Genomic DNA, 19,631 nt, shown 5'->3' on the forward strand with positions numbered 1-19,631 from the left:
TTACAGAAAGCTCATTCACATACAGCCATGTGTGGCAATGATCAACATTTGAGTGCTCCTCTCTGTGTGTGTATGTGTGTGTCAAGGTGCTCAGGGATGCACATTAGAGGAGTGACATACAGTAGAGCAAAAGCAACTACAAGCCTATACAGGCTTGCACATCCTGTTTCAATATCATTTCACGCAATGTCTGCATCCTCACAGATGCACAAAGGCACCCTTATTACTACATCGGCACTGAGAAACCAAATACCTGGTAATGCTAAGACACGTTTAAAGCAGAGTTTGTGCTCTATGTTGCCAAAGTCATATGTGCCGAATATTTTGGTCAAATATACCTTGTAAAACATGTTTATAAGTAAATAGTGTGGAAAAAAAGTGATACCAAAGAAATAAAATGTTAATATGAAGCAAGTAATACTGTGTGAGTGTTTGTTTTTTCCAAGATATCTTACATTTAATAGTACAAGGAAAAGAGCCCATGTATGGGCATTCAACCATCTCAGGATTCACAAAGGTTGTCATTGGCTTAGATGGAGCAGAGATTAGAAGTGTCCGCTTAGCCTGGACTTCACTTCCACCTACTGGTAAAGAGGAATTACTACAGGGAATATTTTAATTACTGGTTATTGGTTAAATTATGGTCAATGTTCCACCCATAATGTCATTGTATCTCCTCCATGCTGCTATTTTTGCTGCAAACTGTGTAATCTGTATTTTTGTGTCACAATGGTCATACAATGCAAAACATTAAAACATCCTGTATATGATATATTCAGTTGATTTTGTTTTTTTCAGTTTCAAAGTACCCAAAAGCAATTGTAGTTGTTGTTTTGTATAGGCAATGTGAAGTTAATTGGATTTTGGCCATAGATCAGATTCTACCTGATGTCTCTAACCCCCCACTGCTGTCCTATCACACTGTGTAGTCACATGGTTATTAAAATAGTTAAATAGCTGAATGTTGATGTATGGATTTGTATTCCAGTGAAAGCCATATAAAGTTATGTTCAAACAATACTGATTATAACAGGTAGCTCCTCTTTGTTTTTCAGATAATAAGCCAAGATTTAAAAACTTGATGCTTTTGTGTCACATAATGCATGCGGGGGTTCTGTCCCTGCAGACATTCAAGATGTATTTTCTTCTTAGTATGGATACAGTAACACCAGAGCGTCTCTGTGCTTTGGACAGGACAGCACTGGGAATTGTCAGACTCTGAATAGACAGACGAAACATGTCCCCTAGGGCAAAGGCGTTAGGAGTATGTGAGCAACCCCCCCCCCCCTACTTCCCCATTGTGTGTGACAAAGGATATATGTGTGATAATACGTGTATTCACCCTGGTGTGTATGAGCATGTGAGTGTGGCTCCAAAGGATGTTGGAGGTGGGGTTTTGTCTCATGCAGGTCCAGGTCAGTTGAGCTTGTGGAAGTGTTCAATATCAGTTTGAACCAAAGTCAAATCCCGATAGTGTGACGAAGCTTGCCGCAGAAACATGGACTGGATGTGGACGTTTGCTGTGTGTTTGGGACTTGTATGTTCAGCTGTGCCGGGTTTGACTCAAGATTCATCCGAGTAAGTGCCGTGATTTGTTCCAATCAATATTTGACACTGGGAAAAACACCTAAATGTATATTTTATATATTGATACAGTATTTATCTAAACCCACATTGTCTGACTATTAAATAACAACCACTTCTTCCTCTTTCTATCAGGACATTGTTTTTGATCTCAGGACCAGAGGTGGTGCATGCTGGGACACCCACTTCGTTGGCTGTCACTGTCCTTGCTAACTTCTCTGGCAGGGTAATGGCTGAAGTGAAATATGACAACAACAAAATATCCCAAACTGAGGACTTCCAAGGAGGTGACAATGATGTTACATTTTTGCATATTGACGTTTTGAGTTTTAGAGGGCTAAACATCATTCTACTTTTCAGGTTTGACCAGACTTCTCACACTCCCTCCTGTGAGTATGATTTTCCTCTTTTTTTCTTTGTAAAGTTTGAAAAATGGTCACTTCTTTCTTACAGATGAGATTCTTACAATGAATAAATATCCTGTTTCTACCGGTAGCCATAGCCTGATATCATATGTATATGTTACTAACGATACTGTCTAAACTGTTTCAGATTTCTGCCTCCACAACCCAAAGTTCCCTCTTAAACTTGACAGTAAGGGGCTACAAGGGGAATGATCTCATTTTCACCAACACCACCACCCTCAGCTTCAACCCCAGGAATGTCTCCAGTTTCATTCAAACTGACAAATCACACTACCAACCGGGTCATACCGTTAAAATCAGAATTGTGTCTCTCCAATTAGATAATCGCCCATACAAAGGCAGAATGGATATCTCTGTACAGGTAGGTCTCTGTTTTCTGTGTGAGAGCACAAAGCAAAAGGGGTGTGAATAGATTCTAGTCAGGCATTGTGTGGTGGTGGGAAGTTTGACTGACATTCTTTTGTCACACGCAGGATCCCGGTGGGAACTCTGTGGACAGGTGGAAGTCCACAGGGAATCTGGGGATTGTATTGCGGGAATTCAGTTTATCCCAGACATCTCCTCTTGGACAGTGGGCGATCACAATCACAGTGAATGTAGGGCTGACATATATCATTTTATATACCTTTATTTGTTTAAAATACTGCTATTTGAATTAAATGATATTATTTAGATTAAAAAAACATTTAACTTCCCATCCTCTTCAATGCAGGGCGTGACTGATAAGAAAACATTCATTGTGAAGAATAATGGTAACAAAGCTATTTGTTTACAACCATATTGTTGATGTTTTTTAAATAAAGAATAGGCTTGCATTGTTTAAAGGTCTATCTTAAAACAATACTGACTCCATATTAGGTTTGGCTTAACTGAAGACTGCATATTTGCAAAAGACTGTGGATTTTGTCCTTTGCAATTTACACTGAAATTGCTTTAAGAGCTGATCTCTTTATTTTAAGCATAAACAAAAGCAACGTTTGCAGTGACCAGTAACTTCTTCAGTATACATATGGGGAAGTGAGCACTGTATTAAGGTAGACTTTGAAAAGTGAACCGATCTTTTCAATTAATGCCATTCCTACATCTTCACTGCCCATTGTTTATCAGAGCTTCCTCGCTTTGAGGTGCTGGTCAACATGCCAACACAGGTCCTGGTTGGAGAGGACATTACAGGAACAGTGAGAGCCCTGTAAGTTCACTGAGATAATGCATATCAATGTTATCATATTTGCACACATTAAGTAAGTATACTGTAATTCTTTGGATTTTTCTTGTAGTTACCCCAGTGGACAACCTGTACAGGGAACACTGGCTCTCTCTCTTACTCTGGTGCCTGCTATGAACCATTCAACCCCTGCACTCATGCTAACACAAACCAAAGAGGTGAGGTTTTATTGTCACTCTAGGAGACTGATTTTAGCCAATATTTAAATGTATCTGCATTCTCAAATGTCTTTTGACCCTTCATTTTCAGATCTATGGGTCAACACAGTTTTTCTTCAACAATGATGAGCTTCAGGCCTTACATACTTCATCAGGGATGGATAATGATGGCCATGTTGTAGCATATGTTACTGCTTGCCTGAGCTCCACAGGTAAGGCATGCACTATATATTGTATGAATGTCAGTTGTATCCACAAATCTCAAACCTTTCTGTTATATCATCTGTTTTATCACCCAAGGATTTAAAGTCAACAAAACTGTTGAAGTTCATCTTATGAAGAATACATTCCAGCTTGAATTCTATGATTATCCACTTTCACTAAAGCCTTCTTTACACTTCTCAACAAAAGTGAGTCAATTGTTATTATTAATTTTATTTGACATCTATTTTAAACAGTTCTATGAACTAACTGGAAACTTCCCCTCCCTGCTTTAAATCCACAGCTTAGAGTCTCTAGATATGACAGAAAGCCACTGAGCTTACAGGATCAATTTTACTCTGCTGTGGTTGAAGTCACTCAGTCAACGTCCATGATGAATACAACAACTATGACACTTCCAGTGCCTGAGGATGGGAACGTTCACATTCAATTTAAGTTACAGGCTCAAGTAGTGATGGTTTTTATTCGGGTGAGTATTTTGATATGCAGTTCCTGGAATGTTCATCTGCGGAAAAAACACGTTTTAGCTGTTTCACTGCATGAAAGATGAGGAGTTTCAGTACAGTAAGGTTACACATGTTTGCCAGAAAGTAAAAATGTCCCCTTTTTTGTGACTAGATAAAAGATCCATAACATCTAAAATTCCAGCAGATTTGATTTTTAGTTTGTTTTAAATCTAAGAGCCCAAATTACTAGTTTAGCCCCCAGGTTTTTATTTATGTTTATCTTGTGTTTACATTCAGGCCAGATTCCACTCCAGTGAGGAGATTCTGAAGGTCCACAACAACTTCTCATCTCCTAGCAGCTCATATATTCAGATCTCCCCAACCTTATCTGCACAGGTAACAGTAAACATGTATTTGGTAGCATTATGCTACTCTGGTACTATGCATTAAAAATCTATGTACAAAGTGAACATGCTTGAACTATATTGTTAATTATGAAGCCAAGAAATATCTCATACTGCATTTTTAATTTACAGATTGGATTGACCCTTCAATTATATGTGGAGAGCACCTTTGAGCCAATTGAGCTTCACTATGTGGTATGTTGGCTCAAACATATGAAATGATCCTTGCAAAACATTTGTAAAATAATATAATTTACAATTTTCTTTTAATGAGATATTGGCTGGGCACAATTGCTGCATGGGACAAACTTGGATGATAAAGTAGGTGCAATGGAGATGTGTGTAGGTGTTTTTTCTGTTTGTGTTGTTTTTTTATACTTATTGTTGTATTTACAGGTGAGCTCTAGAGGACAAGTGGTGGCTGCTGGAACAAAGACTTCCTCGTTTTTTTCTCTGACCCCAACAGTGTCTTGGTCCCCTGTGGCCTTTGTTACTGTCTACTGTATCCTCTCTGATGGAGAGGTCACCAGCGACACAGCACAAATACCCATCAACCAACATGGATATGTACAGTAATTTGTTCTTACCCTGTACTCATGTTTTTCTAATAGGTACATAAAGTTATTTGACGTACCTGTCATTTTCTGTGCATTTGCTTTTCAGGTATCTCTAAACTGGAACAATGATGAAGCCCAACCAGGTGAGCAGGTATCGCTGACAGTAACTGTCCTCGAACCCAAGTCCCAGGTGGGAGTGATGGTAGTGGGGATGCATGACGAAGCTCTGCAGGTTGACCTGGACTTAAAAGTGAAACAGGTATGATAACCGTTACATGCGCAAACATCTAAAGAATAGCTCTTATTGAGGATCCAATCACTGATTAGCTCATGCAATGTGTTTGGGATTTAAAGTCACTCATTATGAACCCAGAAGCCACACGAAGCTGCAAAGCTTTGGCAAAATTATGTTTAGGTCTCTCTGAATCTCTGAAACCTATACTTCTGTGAACCTTCTTCAGGAAGTCAAAAGACGTTAAGATTCTGTCAAATTTGCTTGATGTCTCTTTTGTCCAACCTCACAGTTTGATCACAAAGCAACAGTACACCCAGTCTCCTACATCTGCTATTAAATGTTCCTGGAGTTGTTTTTTCCAGCAAGTTACTGTATCGCTATTCAGAGTGTGACCTCTAAACCGGTTAGTCTGGATGTAACTTATCTCTCTTCTTTGTTAAGAAATGACTTTGCTGTTTCTAAGAGCTGGTAACTCTAGTGTGTTGGAAGCAGGGGTGTATGCATGACCTGAGGGTTAATGATGGATATTTGATGGAGGAAACAAAGCTCCTCCACAGTTGGCTGTCTTAAGATGACCTTCTCTCATCTCCAAAGCACTGGCCGCATGTTTTATGTCTTGTAGAATAGACCACGTAACAACCTTGATCTCCTCAGGCATCAACAGAGCTGAGACTGTTTTACATCTTACATCACCCACTAAAACTTGACATATATTTCATGGGCTTTCACACTAGTGATACATCATTATGGACTGTTTAGTTCAGGCTCTCTTATTGGTTCTCAACAGTTATCTAAAAACAGTTTATAGCTATATTTTTAACAGCTACAGTAACACATTCACCTTAATCATCTTTTTTTGTGTCTCCCACATCACAGAAATCTGATATTATTATGCTGACCAATGCCAGACTGTATAAGAAAAAGCACCTTGATGGAACTAAAGAAGGTATGATGATGAATAGCACAGTAAATCAATGTGAGGCTTTTAATATACAGTAGCATCTATTTTCCACAAGAGTCCCCCTTGTGGGCACTTAGCATATTGGATTTCTCTCACAATTATATTACTGGATTTAGACTTCATTCTCCAGATATGATGTATATTAGCCCTCTGAGTTCCCTCCCTTTCCTTTGGGTTTTCAGATGGAGATGCCTTCATGGTGGAGAAGTACAGGAGCCACTGGCTGGATGCTATTGAATCCTTTCTGTGGTTAGACGTTAATGTTAGGTGAGTGCCGGAAGGTGCATGTGCTGGACATGGGTAATAGGGTAAACTAAGTAACAGATAATAATTGTCAAAAGTGCAGTATTAGCACAGGTACTTAGAAAAAGAGTCTTTACATTAATTGTTGGTGCTTTTCTCATTTGTTTCTGTCAGTAATGAAACATGGAGGAGTGGAAACATAAAAGTACCAGATGGTGTTACTTCTCTGGTAGCTGTAGCACTGGTTATGTCAGACAACTTGGGTTTTGGCTTCACTGCTGTGCCACAAAAGGTAACTAAATACTCAACATGTGCTTCAATATACTTAATGTAAATGTTTCTCAATTTCCATGAAAATATATTATGCAAATTGCACTGTTTCCTTTTGCACAGGGTAAGTTGTGTTTTCTTGCCTTCACTGAAAAGGTCATAAACCAAACAAATGGACATATTGAAATTTTGACCTGACAGTGGCATCTGAGGAAATGTCAAGGCACCACCAAAGTTGTTAGAATTCATCTTGAGAGCAACATGAATGTGTGAACCATATTTCTGACCAGCAGATTGACATTTCCATTGAATCGTAGGCTAGCCAGCTAAAGAAAAACAGTAGTCATTACATCAATGTGACTATGACAAAACTCCTGTTTTAAAGAAGTCCAAACTAATCAAATTTACAGAATTTTAATGCACATATACATTAGTATGAACTATCTGACTAAGGTTGAAACCGTACTGGTAGGAGCCCTGATCCCTCTAACTTTTAATACCCGCTGCTAAAGCTGCTGTCAGCTAAAGTCCCTTTTAATTTTTTCCTAATAACCTCTCATTCTCAGTTGTCAGTGTCCAAAGATTTCTCCTTGTCTCTTGATGCCCCATCATACCTCATCAGGGGAGAGGAGTTAGTGTTGGATGTGCACATCATCAACCATTTGGAGCGGGACATAGAGGTAAGGAGGATTAAAATCAAGCAGTATTCTGCTTATAGAACCTCCCTGTCACTGTCATTCATGGCACATAGATGATGTTATATTCTTTATTTAAAAAGATCCTACTTCCTCCACATATTTGTCTCTCCATAGGTCATCCTGCTGCTATCACAGAGTGAGGCCTTTGAGTTTGTTTTGGCAGACCGAAGTGATGTCTCTGTCTTAAGTGCCCAAAAATTTACCTTAGGGAGTCACATGTCTGCCTCAGCCCTGTTCCCTATAAGGCCTGTGGCTCTGGGTGAGATGGAAATATCTGTGGAAGCCATATCTGCAAATACCTCAGACAGCCTTGTTTGGAGAATGCTTGTAAAGGTGATGATGGTGGAAACTTTGGATAATATCAATTGATTCAGCTTCAACTTCATCTTCTATTGTTGGTAAAGGGTGCTGTTCAAATCCCCCTTTTTTGGCTGTACAGCTACTGTGCTTTATACTGTATGTCCACAGCTACAATAATGTAAAGTGGGGCCTTGATTGGTGAATAAGATGCAGAATGCTATGTGCTATGTGGTACAGAGTTATTCCTGTGATAACTGTGAATTATTCCTATGTTTCTGAAGCCTGAGGGAGTTGAACAGTCCTTCTCAAAGACTCTATTTCTGGAGCTGGCACCATTGAAGCACAACAATTCCAGATCCGTCTCCTTCTCCTTTCCAGCAGATGTGGTACCGGGCAGCCGGAGGGCCCATGTGGCATTGGTTGGTACGTCTACCATTTGTCCTTCCTGTTTTGCCAGTGAAACTTCCATCCATGTGCAGTTTATGTCTATTTTTAGTAAATTTGACATATGTATGTTTGCAAGTATTTCCCTTTAGATTTAGATGATGAGTGTGGGTATTTGGGCATCAAACAGCGCTGTCCTGAAAGCATTTAGGTACTAAAATGGAAATGATGGACATGAAAAAGGGATGTTTATGGAGGGCAGATTCTGAACAAATGTCAAGATGTTTGGCTTGCCATGGTATTTGTCATACCATTTGCCATGTTAAAAAGGCAAGCCTCAGTACTTTTGTACTCAGTTGGAGCCACATTTGTGGTTTCTGTGCTTGTTGTGATAGTCAGTTTTATTAAACATCAGGGAAATGTGCAGGATTGTTGCTGTCTGCTTGTGGTGGTGTTTTATAGATTTTTTTCTCCATGCTTCCATATCTTGTAACTTCAACACTGCACTGAATTTCCAAGTGAGCACTTCAGAAGTAATGCTTTCTTTTATGCTTTCTCTTATGCTATGATTTTATGTTTTTCTTTAGATACAGGTCACTAGCTGGCACATTTGGACTAGTATTTTGTGAACCTCACAGTATTTATTAATTATTGAAATTCTAGATTTTAAATAACAGACAGTACGAATCAATGTATCTACAACTGCCCGAGGAGTGAAGAAAAGATACATATTAAGCACCAGTATAAGAAGAGATTCTCGTTCACACAATGTCTTTGGTGATGGTGGGACTCTGGAGTGTCTTTGTGTCATACTATTTCCTGCTCTTCTGCCAGTTTTGCTCCTTGTGTTCATTTTCACACTTACATGGTTCAATATCCCTTGGTTGGGTTTTTGAAGCTATAAAAAGGCATGATATCTGGTGTGAAGCACAGACACTTTCTGTCCCTTTGAGGTCTGTCTGGTCTGAAACCTATCCATTGTGTGTATAAGTTAACAAATTGCACAGCAGTTAAATCAATTGTCATTTTTCTCTCATATTGCTTTACACAGGTGATATTTTGGCCTTGTCCATCCACAACTTGGATTCGCTAGTTCAGCTGCCTCTTGGATGTGGGGAGCAGAACATGATCCACTTTGCTCCAAGTATTTATGTTCTCCAGTACTTGGACCAGTCAAGACAGGATGATCAAGAGATCAGACGCAGAGCCCTGGATTATATAATGAAAGGTATGAAGCCTTTACATGACTCATTGGTATCATTGTATTACAGTAAATGTATTGTGTACAGTATAATGTACTTGTGTAAGGCAAGGTTATTACAAGTGTGACTTAAATATAATAGGGCATATTCTGATTGATAATCCACCAGATACAATTAAAAGGTTTATTGATTTCTGTATGACTGCATAGTAAATTTACTAGTTGGATATCATAGCAAACATATTACTGTATGTTTTTTTTTTCTTTTAGGATATCAGACAGAACTGTCCTACCAACGAGCCGATGGTTCCTTTAGTGCTTTTGGAGCCAGTGGCACTACTGGTAGCACATGGTAAGTCTTTAATTTCATGTTAGAGGTACAAGTGACAGCAGTTGTTTACCAACCAAGTGAAAGATTCTGTCTGTTGAACTGAGACAATTTCATTATTCATTAATTTAATACAGTGTTCACTTGAGAATCAGTAGTTTTGGGGAAATACTGTCCTAAAACTTATCCTGAAACATGCATGAATTGAATTTAAATGATATCTAATTCAATCCTTTTTGTTGCTGTTTATGGTCACAGGCTGACAGCCTTTGTGCTAAGGTGCTTCCTCCAGGCTCAGCCCTACATGCAGATAGACCGGAGTGTCGTGACCAGGGCCATGACCTGGCTCTTACGTCACCAAGGGCCCCAGGGAGAGTTCAGTGAGGTGGGGAGGTTGATCCACACGGAGATGCAGGGAGGACTGGATAATGGTCCTGTGGCACTCACTGCTTATGTGCTGATGGCGCTACTGGAAGACGACAACTATGCGGTGAGAGTCTCACATAGGGAATAGCCTAAAATTCAGTTTGTGTCAACAGACTAAATGAAATTGTAACTCAGTAATCTCCCATTGAATCACTGTCATGTCAAGTATAGTATAGGATGTCAGCTGACACTGGTTCTTTTGTGTAAAGGTCATGTTTCCAGCCAATGTGTCACTGGCCCAGAAGTACTTGGAGAGCAGAGTATCCAGTGGAGTGCTCAGTAACTACAGTCTGAGTCTGGTGGCGTATGCTTTGGCTCTGGCCAAGAGTCCTGTGGCTGGTACTGCTCTGGATGAGCTGACCAGGAGAGCTGACTACAGAGGTAATTTAGTGAAGGTTTTCTGCTGTTTTATTTTCAGGAATGTGCAGGGTTACCTGTCTACTTTTATTTTCTTATCTAATATGTACAATACAAGATTCATTACATCTTCTGATACTGAAAACTGTAGTGACATGTCCTGCCTAGGTTTAGTTGCATTTTGACCTGACAGATATTGGATTAAGAAATTACTGTTATAATTATTATAGCACCACCTTCATGGGATAGTCACTATCAATTTGATATGCTGAGGTAGGATGGTGAAATAACTAATATTTCAAGGGTAAGGATGTAAGTGTGAAAATGAGAGTCTAAGAAGAATTGTAAAAAAAAAAAATGCCACTAATGACTGAATATGTTGCTTAAGATACCCCTTAAAACAGAAAGAATAATTATCATGAACTGAAAATACTTTTGTTTCAATAAGTGATTTCTGTGTCTTTAGACTGTTTGCAGGTATTGTACCACCATCTGGTCAATTTTTAGAACTTTTTTTCTCTCAAAGATTCACATCCTTCTAATGAAGAAGAATAAAAACAGCAACAATGGCAACAACAACAAAACCAATATGCGTGGCAGATTTTCTTTTCATTGTGCCCCATGATGAATCTGTGGACAATATTGATTATTAATTACATTTTCATGTCTAAGATGGAGTCATGATGTGGAGATCGTCTGCTGGCCTGGACTCACATGACTGGCAGCCTCACTCAGTGCAGATTGAGATGGCCTCGTATGTGGTGCTGGCTCTTTTTCAGCGTGGCAATTTGGTGGAGGGCATTTCACTCATCAAGTGGTTAAGCAAGCAGAGAAACCATCTAGGGGGCTACGGGACCACACAGGTACAATCAGGCTAAACCTTTTTTCTGTTACATGCAGGACTTATGTTTAACTATGTGACTGGAAATACAACACAGCCTGTTTAGTTCAGCCCAAACGACACTTGGACTTATTTTGGGGCATTTTATCTTATTTTCCAGTACCATTCTTGGGTTTGACTGTTCCTTTGGCTAGCCATCATATTCTGTATGCCAAATAATAGAATATTTATTTCCAGCTTGTTATTTCATTTGTGAAAAAGAAAAAAAAAATGCAAATCCCAACTAGCTAACTAGGCCACTATATTCTGAAAATATATCCCAATTCCGTACCAAATTATATCTGGTGATAGAATCCAGATGCACAAGACATGATCTTCAACCTGCTTTTATACTTCAGGACACAGTCATTGCCCTCCAGGCTCTGGCTTACTATGCTGCTTTCAGTGGTGCCAGTGCCATTGACCTCAGGCTGAATATATCTGTCCCAGCGTCTTCATTTGTGTCGGGCTTTCAAATTAACTCCACCAACTATCGGATGTATCAGAGCCAAGAGGTAATGGATGACTGCATGTGGGTGGAATCGGAAGCTTGTTTCCTGATGCATATATTAATTGATATTTTAAATGGTGCTGTATTCACTGTATGACAGTTTAACTTTTCATCCTGAAGTTTATTTCATCTTCTACTTTTCTTAGATTAATGCTGACAAAGATCTACACCTAAATATATACATGGAAGGAAGAGGGTTCGCCATATTTCAGGTAGTTATACAGCATTGTACTTTTGTCTTACTAACCATTAAGAGACCACTGCAAAATGCACCTTCACTCTGAGTAACAGGTGACAAAATCCACCTAGTTCCATGCAAAAGTGTATTTGAAAAGGGGGATTTTTTTTACCTTGTAAACACTTACACTTGTTTAAACATAAATTGTCTTCATGAAAATGATGTAGGATTACAGTGAGTAAAATCATCTTCAATGTTCATATAGGCATCCAACAATCATTTTAAGACAGACTCGAAAAATTATGAGACTATCCTTTTAATATGATTTCTGCTAAGCGTTTCCATGTTACAGGAAAATATTACACCACAGCTCCAAACAAGCCCTCACAATGTGGGAATGTTTCAGTATATCCAGCATATTCATCTCAACATAAAGTATAGTTTAACAACCGGAGCATGACCAGAATAAATTGAACACAGCAGCTGTGTGATATTTTCACCCAGCACAATGTGCTGCATTGTAAATGCTAAACCAAAAACAGCTAAATGCAAATGTAGCAGGATAATGGATTCCCAGCAATTAACATCTGGAACACATACTGTAGCTCCAAGTTCTGTCTGCTCTTTGTATGTTCAGATAATATCAGTCAGAAGACTAAGTGAGAGGTTAATTGTTTTACTATGTTTAATTTAGAACCTATTGTCTTCTGTTCCAGCCCCCCTCTACCACATATCCTATTTTATTGTCTATAATTCAGTACTTTTAAGGTTGATTAAAGTAAGCAAATACAGAGATTCCATCTTTATTTTGTTTTTTGCTTTATGGAATAGTAAGTTTTTCCAAACAGATACTGTTTTTGTGGCCTTGAGGCATTATACACTTTTAATCTCTGGCGGTGGTATCAGACAGTAAACAGTAAACTTCAGCTCTTCTCCACTAAATCTAACATTTACAATTTTAAACCTTTCCATGTATCCATCCAGATTAATACCTTTTACAATCTGGAGAGCAAAGCATTTTCACAGAAAGTCCAGCATGCCACAGATGAGGAGGCTTTCTCACTAGGTGTGAATGTTACTGTTGAAAAAGACCACTATCACACAACGTTATTAATATGCATGAGGTAAGCAGTGTTATGCAGGTAGGCACATATGTCAAGTTCATTTTACTTTTTAAAACATTTTTTGCTCCAGGGTTTTTATTTTATGACCTTTTGCTTGCTTTTCCTCTCTAGATTAAAGAACAATCAGGTGATATCTCAAACAGGCATGGTTATATTGGATGTGGGTATGCTCAGTGGTTTCAGTCTTTCCCCCAATGCTGCTACCCCAACAAGTCTTATCAGGAAGATGGAGATACTGCCTGAGAAAGTCAGCCTCTACCTCAATTCAGTACGTATTTCACAATCAAGTCAATCTTATGAAATATAGGCAGATTGTTGTTGTAGTTATACTCCCCCCCACCCAAAAGGACATTTTCTTGTTGGTAGTTTTAAATCTAGCCAGGACCATAACCAGGATTATAAATCACATGTCCAAACTCTCCCAAAGAAACCTACATTTTATATGTAATTGTATTTCCTGCTATGAATGTTTTAAATCTGTTTTAAAAGCCTTCACCACACTGCCCAGAATATCTTAATTTTAACTGTATTCATTAAAGCGTTACATGAAAACAGTTTAGTTCAGTCAAAAAATATCAGAATGAGCCCTCAGGACCCAGCATGTGGAACTCGTGTGTGAATGTAAACTCCTCCTCTGGTCATCAAAACCTCAAATTCCACAAAAAAAATACCAAGAACATGACATGGCCTGTATCTACAAGTAGCCATTGAATGCTTTGCAAACAACTACAGTTTTCTTATGAAGTACACTTAAATGCATTATAGAAAAGAAGGATGACATGAAGTGTGGTTACTCTTGCTGGTAACTAAAAAATATATTTAGCTGCAACCTAGGTTTACTTTTTGGCTGAAGTCATGTCACGTTATTGCCATTCACTTGTTTAGCACTTGTTTAGCACGTATGTTTATCATTTGGCTAACTTTGGATTCTGCTTACTGCTCAACTTGTCCATTTAAGGCAGCTGTGCTTTTAAGAAGATTTAATAAACAAAGACAGTGTGTTTATCAGAAAAAAGTCAAGTAAGTCAGTATTTTGCTCTATTTGGTTCTGTGACATGGCTGAAGATTTCTGTAGGCACTTCTTATTGGCTTTAATTGACTGAAAAAATAATATATTTTTTAATAGAGACGAGGTAGATCACAAGATACTTAAAAATTAGGTTAAGCAATTAAACAGGATTTTGTATGCACAGATTTATCATCACTCACCACTCTCGTGTCTTTTTCAGCTTACCAAATCAGAGGTTTGCATCAGTCTTCCAGTCATCAGAGATTACAAAGTGGCCCGTGTACAGGATGCTGTGGTGCAGGTTTATGACTATTATGAACCTAGTAAGTACAATGGACAACACTCGTAATGTACTTGTAATTTCTAAGTATGCACATACATACAAAATGTAAATGTAAGTCCAGATCACTCAACATGTACGTAGCCAGTATAAGTTTACAATGACACACACAGAGAATCACATCATAATATCATCATGATCATAGTCATCTCATAATTTCCTCTGTTTCACAGCGAGAAGAGCAATAAGGACTTACAATTCAGACATCCTGCACAACATGCACTCCTGTTTCTTCTGTGGTGAAGACTGTGATAATTGTAGGCCAGGAGTCTCCATCACTGTGCCCTCCCCACTTCAATCTCATTCTATAAGTAGTTCCACCTACAGCTTAAGTTGCCTGTTTCTTGGAGTCACTGCTTTTTTAACTGTAGTCTAATTAAGTGGAATTTTAAAAAAAGCCAATTTTTTAACTAATTAGAAGTAATGGATATAGATTATAAGATATATAGATTTGGTGCTGTTTTTTTCTTTTTCATTTAATATTTACAAAAATCATTACTTCTTGACAGATTGGTGACATGTCATTTTGTTTAGTGCATATACTCTACTTTTTACCAGTTTTTCATTTGTGTGTATTTTAACAAAACACTGAATCTGTGATATTTCAGTCCATATTTTTGGTTTCTTACAATAGAAAACACATTTCTTCACTTACTTACCCGCCATTCTCAGTATGATTTCATGTGACGACTTGAGAAAAATGTTTTATACAGAACTCCTGTTTAGTTTGCAGCAAAACAAATGAAAATGATTTATTTCTCAGTTCCGCCGTGTCCTGTTGTCACCATTTTGGCAGACTATGCAGACACATTAAGCTGCCTGAAGCAAAATAAAGGCTCTAGGATTTATTCCCCCAGCTCTACTGTACTTCCCAGAAAATAGCAGACTTTTGGATGTAAAATGTTTTTGCTCATGTTCATATATAACAGTGCTGCCTGACTTCATTGTGTTAGTGTGTCGTTATGGCACCAGGCAAATGCCCCATAAGGTAGATTTAGAGGGAGATAAAGCACACCTTACTCCTTTGCCACGTCATTTAACTCCGAGCCAAAGGAATGCAGGCTGATCTGCAGAAGTATGCAGAGGGAACACACACATGTAACCCATCACTGAAGAATAATCAGATTTGACAAAGCTGAGGTTTGATAAAATATGATGTTATTTCTAGGTTTCAGCCTGCTGTGCTCAGTCCATGGCAATAAACACTGGCAGCATTTTACTTTAAACATAACAGCAACTGTATTGAAATATAGACTACCATGATACGTGTATATTTATATTTTTTCTCCACACAGTGTAAATTGATGCATACAGGACTGTTAAAACTGTTACTAAGATATAAGTAGCTTACTCTTAAATCCTAACACATAAATGTGGAAAGTTATATGTGTAATACCAAATTTAAATGTAAATCAAACCTGTCCTTCAGTAAGTCACTGAATCCCATGAGTGGCAGAAGGAATCTGCTGAGAATATCAGTTGTCACAGATAAATCAAATACATACTTCATACATACTTAAAACATTTGACATTTAACTTTTGTTGAGAGATGAAAAACCTGCAGATTTACAGCAAAGACAGTTTTATAAATTTGACAGGACATTGTTACTGTGAATATCTTGGTGGGTCTCAAAATCTGACCATCTGTAACCACACTGTAATGTGCTTATACCCCCCATCTATTCTCAATGGTGATCACACATGCTGTAGTTTTAAGACATCACAAAAAGGGGGAGACACACACACACACGCACCAATGCACACAAACCCCCAACCTCATCATATGTGGATATAAACACATCAAGCTGCAACACAATCCCCAAAGCAGAAATAAAGCTTGTAAGCTGATTCCATTGAAACAGCACATCTTTGCTGCAAACTGCCGGTAAGTTTAACATAAAGTTGAAAAGATGCAGTACCAGATTCACAGGCACTAGATGGCAGTATTGGCATCATAATAGGGTGGATTTCAAAGTTTATTAAACCCATATTGTATCACAAACAGGAAATACTTTTTGCTTGCACACTTTACATGTGTAACATTTGATCTTGCTGTTATTAATAAATACTGCATGTGTTTATTCTGGAAATGGTGTGTGTCAAGCATAATACTTAACTTTTAAAATAGTTTACAACCAAGTTTTAAACAAATTTGACCAGAGGTACAGAATGTATTTATTTTTTGTGTGATGCAATACAGAAGTTGCTATCGGTATGCTGTCTGAAAAGTTCATATCTGTTAATAGTCGTGTAGGGTTTTTTTTAACTGTCCAGGGACTCAGAATATGTATCCATGTGGAATATCACTGCAAACATTAAGGTCATGACAGATGACCCTTACTAACCTGGACCTTGTTGTGGGTCAGGCTACAAAAACAGACAGTCAATCAAGGGCATACACTGGTCATGATGTCATACATTTACTGTGTCAGTGGGGTTCTTCAAAGGGAGGCTGTCCAAAGCCGGGGCTAGTACAGAGCTTAGGTTAAATGCAGTGGAAGTATTAGGAGTTCAAGATGAGTTGTAAGACAGCTTCCTTCACAAGATTTGTCTGATAAAGAGATTTATAGCCTTACAGAGCATCTACCTTTAAACACTTTTGCAGTTTTAGTTGTGAAAAGTAACATGTGGTTTAAAAGAACAAAATCTCCCAAAGTGAAGCTTTAGCAGTCTTCTCTATTTCTGCAGACTGTCTGGAGCTTGTGGTTGGGTCATAACATGCCCAGAACGACACTGAGTTCTAAAATCCTACATCAGGGCCATTGAGTCTGCTGACATTTATTCATATTTGCTCCCGTCAATGTGGCTGTGAGAGGAATAATATTGGATGCAAGCCTGTCACCCAGGAGATGCAGACGGGGTAAACAAACTGAAATAGATGATTATTTATGAGGTACATCTCCTGATGGGAGCCATTAGTGAAACATGCAATATTGTTGTTGGACTCACTGTGACAGATGGCAAAATGAAGTGTGCGTTTTGTTCAAATAAGCAATTTGTATTGACAGCAGGTTTTGTAGATGATTTTTCAAAATGGGATGTATTGTATTACTGAAAGAACGCTGCCTCTTGCTGAATAGATCAAAAGGAAACTTCAAATAACAAAGCGCTGTATCTTTTAGTCTATAGTGTTGTACCCTTGTAGCTTTGAATATGTAGGGCATGATATAGTAGAATATTATAATGATGAATTGCATAATAAAGACAATATAGTTTACAGTCTGTAACCAAAGTCATTCAGGGTACGGATAGATGACGTGCTTCTGGCAAGTGTGATACTTTATTTCAGTAAAACATTTATTCCAAAAACAGATACAAAATTGTTCCCCATGGACCTGCTCCAGATGACATCAGTAGGAAAGAATCACCATCACAACAAATAACCATATCATATGGGACCCCAATGCTGTTGGTGTCATGACAGAAATTAGGGGTGGCAGCAACAACATCTGATGAGTTGAAGGGAAAACTTCCAACTCCCTGGTGATGCTACCTAAACGACTCCCTGTGTCTGCCGTTGGGAGGAGGATGATGCGTTTGTTTGGCAAGGCACGCTCCATTCACCGGGGCGAGTCATGGAAAATCCCTTTGAGCTTCCATCCCACCCAGAGTGAGTGTGTATTTACACAACCCCCAGGTGACCCTATACAGGCCGTCCCAGACAGTTCTGCTAGAGACGGGAGACGAATCCATCCCAGACAAAGGGGACTCCAGGGGAACAAAGCGCGGCTGAAGGCCCACTCAGTCATCGTGCTTGACAGAAGCCATCCCTGACATTATCACTATGCTATGATCCTCTCAGTCCGGTTCATGCTTCGTCACCACCACAGAGTATGTTTGGGTGAATAATGTCTGTGTGTGTGTGCGGGTGAGTGCTATCTGTGTATCTGAGTCACTGTCTCTTTGTGTGTCAGCAGACATTTAGATACATGTGTCTGTATCACTGCTTTTTGTATGAGTTGAGACAAGCCCAATAAGACATAACACCACCAAAAGCATATAATGAAGCATAGCATTAGTTCAAGCAGAGCACTGAAGTTGCACTTGTAATAGTTGTTCGTATCAGCTGTTTCATACAGTATATGCTTCACAAACACTGGCTTATTCACAGCTGTGTGGCTAGTAACATCCAGGCGTATTCATGCAGGTGTACAGTGTTGAAATCATAACCACTCATCACTTATACTCTGCTGATTACTTATATCAGAGCCAATTGCTGAGGCAGCGACTGTGTGCTCAGGAGAGTACTCAGTATTACTCACATGTCAGATGAGAAGGGCTCTGCTAGCATTCATAGTGAATTACCACCGCTTGTTGCATCCCTTAGGTTAGGAACATTTCGAGTATTTCCCTTGGACTGGTTTACTTTTAGTATCTCACTATCTCCCATTTCAGTCACAGATCCACTCATAAAAGTTGTTGTTGGAAGAGTGTTGAATTCACTGGATGGTAGGAAAGCTTCTTTGTGACGTTGAACCAGGGGGAAAGAACAACCGCAGACACGTGTAAATAAAATAAAAAAACACACAATTTATTCCAACAGAGACAGGTCTCATTCAAAAAAGTTAATAGATATGTTTTAAAACTATACTATATGCTAATTACAAGCAGGTTTTGAGTATGGACTCAAAACGTGATGAAAAGTACCCTGAAAACCTTGTTTTTTGACTGTTGATTTGCACTATTCTCCCACAATTCAATGCTCGAAGGAATGGAGGAACTGCCTGCAGCTGCAAAAAATTAAAAAGAAATTGTGGATGGTGGTGAAATAGCTCCAGGAAACTTCAGAAACAAACAAAAAGTACTATATAAGTTTTGAAAAAATATATTTTGCGTCTTAGTAAAGCTTATTTATTAATTTTTGTGGCGACATTTTTAAAGACACAGTTTGATAATGTATTGTATATAATTTCCTGCTAGTATAAAACAGTTAAGTATGATTTATTGTATTCTAACAGCAAATAATAGTATTCTGTAAAGGTTATTATGTACTGTGTGCAAATAGTATGCAGTATAGACTCACTATGTGAAAATAAAGATGGTGCAGGACTGCTTCTTTGCTCATTGATTGGTGTATTGCTCTGCAGCAGAACAGTTAGTTGGTTGATGCCCGAAAGTTACAGGATATTGCAGCTATACAGTGAATAAACTGTAATCTCAATACA

The 19,631-nt window shown here is 38.5% G+C and overlaps 1 protein-coding gene across 1 annotated transcript; it reads left to right on the plus strand.

The window, feature by feature from the left end:
* The first annotated feature begins 1,498 nt into the window (after nt 1-1,498).
* LOC128374964 (CD109 antigen-like) lies at nt 1,499-18,240 on the plus strand. Its single transcript, XM_053335182.1, has 33 exons — nt 1,499-1,578; nt 1,720-1,871; nt 1,945-1,973; nt 2,137-2,370; nt 2,483-2,605; nt 2,722-2,769; nt 3,119-3,198; nt 3,287-3,392; nt 3,484-3,604; nt 3,693-3,802; nt 3,898-4,083; nt 4,358-4,456; nt 4,597-4,659; nt 4,861-5,031; nt 5,128-5,280; nt 6,133-6,202; nt 6,400-6,484; nt 6,635-6,752; nt 7,297-7,410; nt 7,543-7,761; nt 8,010-8,151; nt 9,164-9,340; nt 9,584-9,665; nt 9,900-10,131; nt 10,277-10,448; nt 11,097-11,287; nt 11,664-11,819; nt 11,962-12,027; nt 12,978-13,117; nt 13,229-13,385; nt 14,347-14,449; nt 14,640-14,815; nt 18,118-18,240. Exons 1-33 carry the CDS (start codon nt 1,499-1,501, stop codon nt 18,238-18,240), a joined length of 4,278 nt encoding a protein of 1,425 aa, XP_053191157.1.
* The last annotated feature ends 1,391 nt before the right edge of the window (nt 18,241-19,631 follow it).

Source organism: Scomber japonicus, chromosome 16 (assembly GCF_027409825.1).
Source record: "Scomber japonicus isolate fScoJap1 chromosome 16, fScoJap1.pri, whole genome shotgun sequence".
Lineage (NCBI taxonomy): Eukaryota > Metazoa > Chordata > Actinopteri > Scombriformes > Scombridae > Scomber > Scomber japonicus.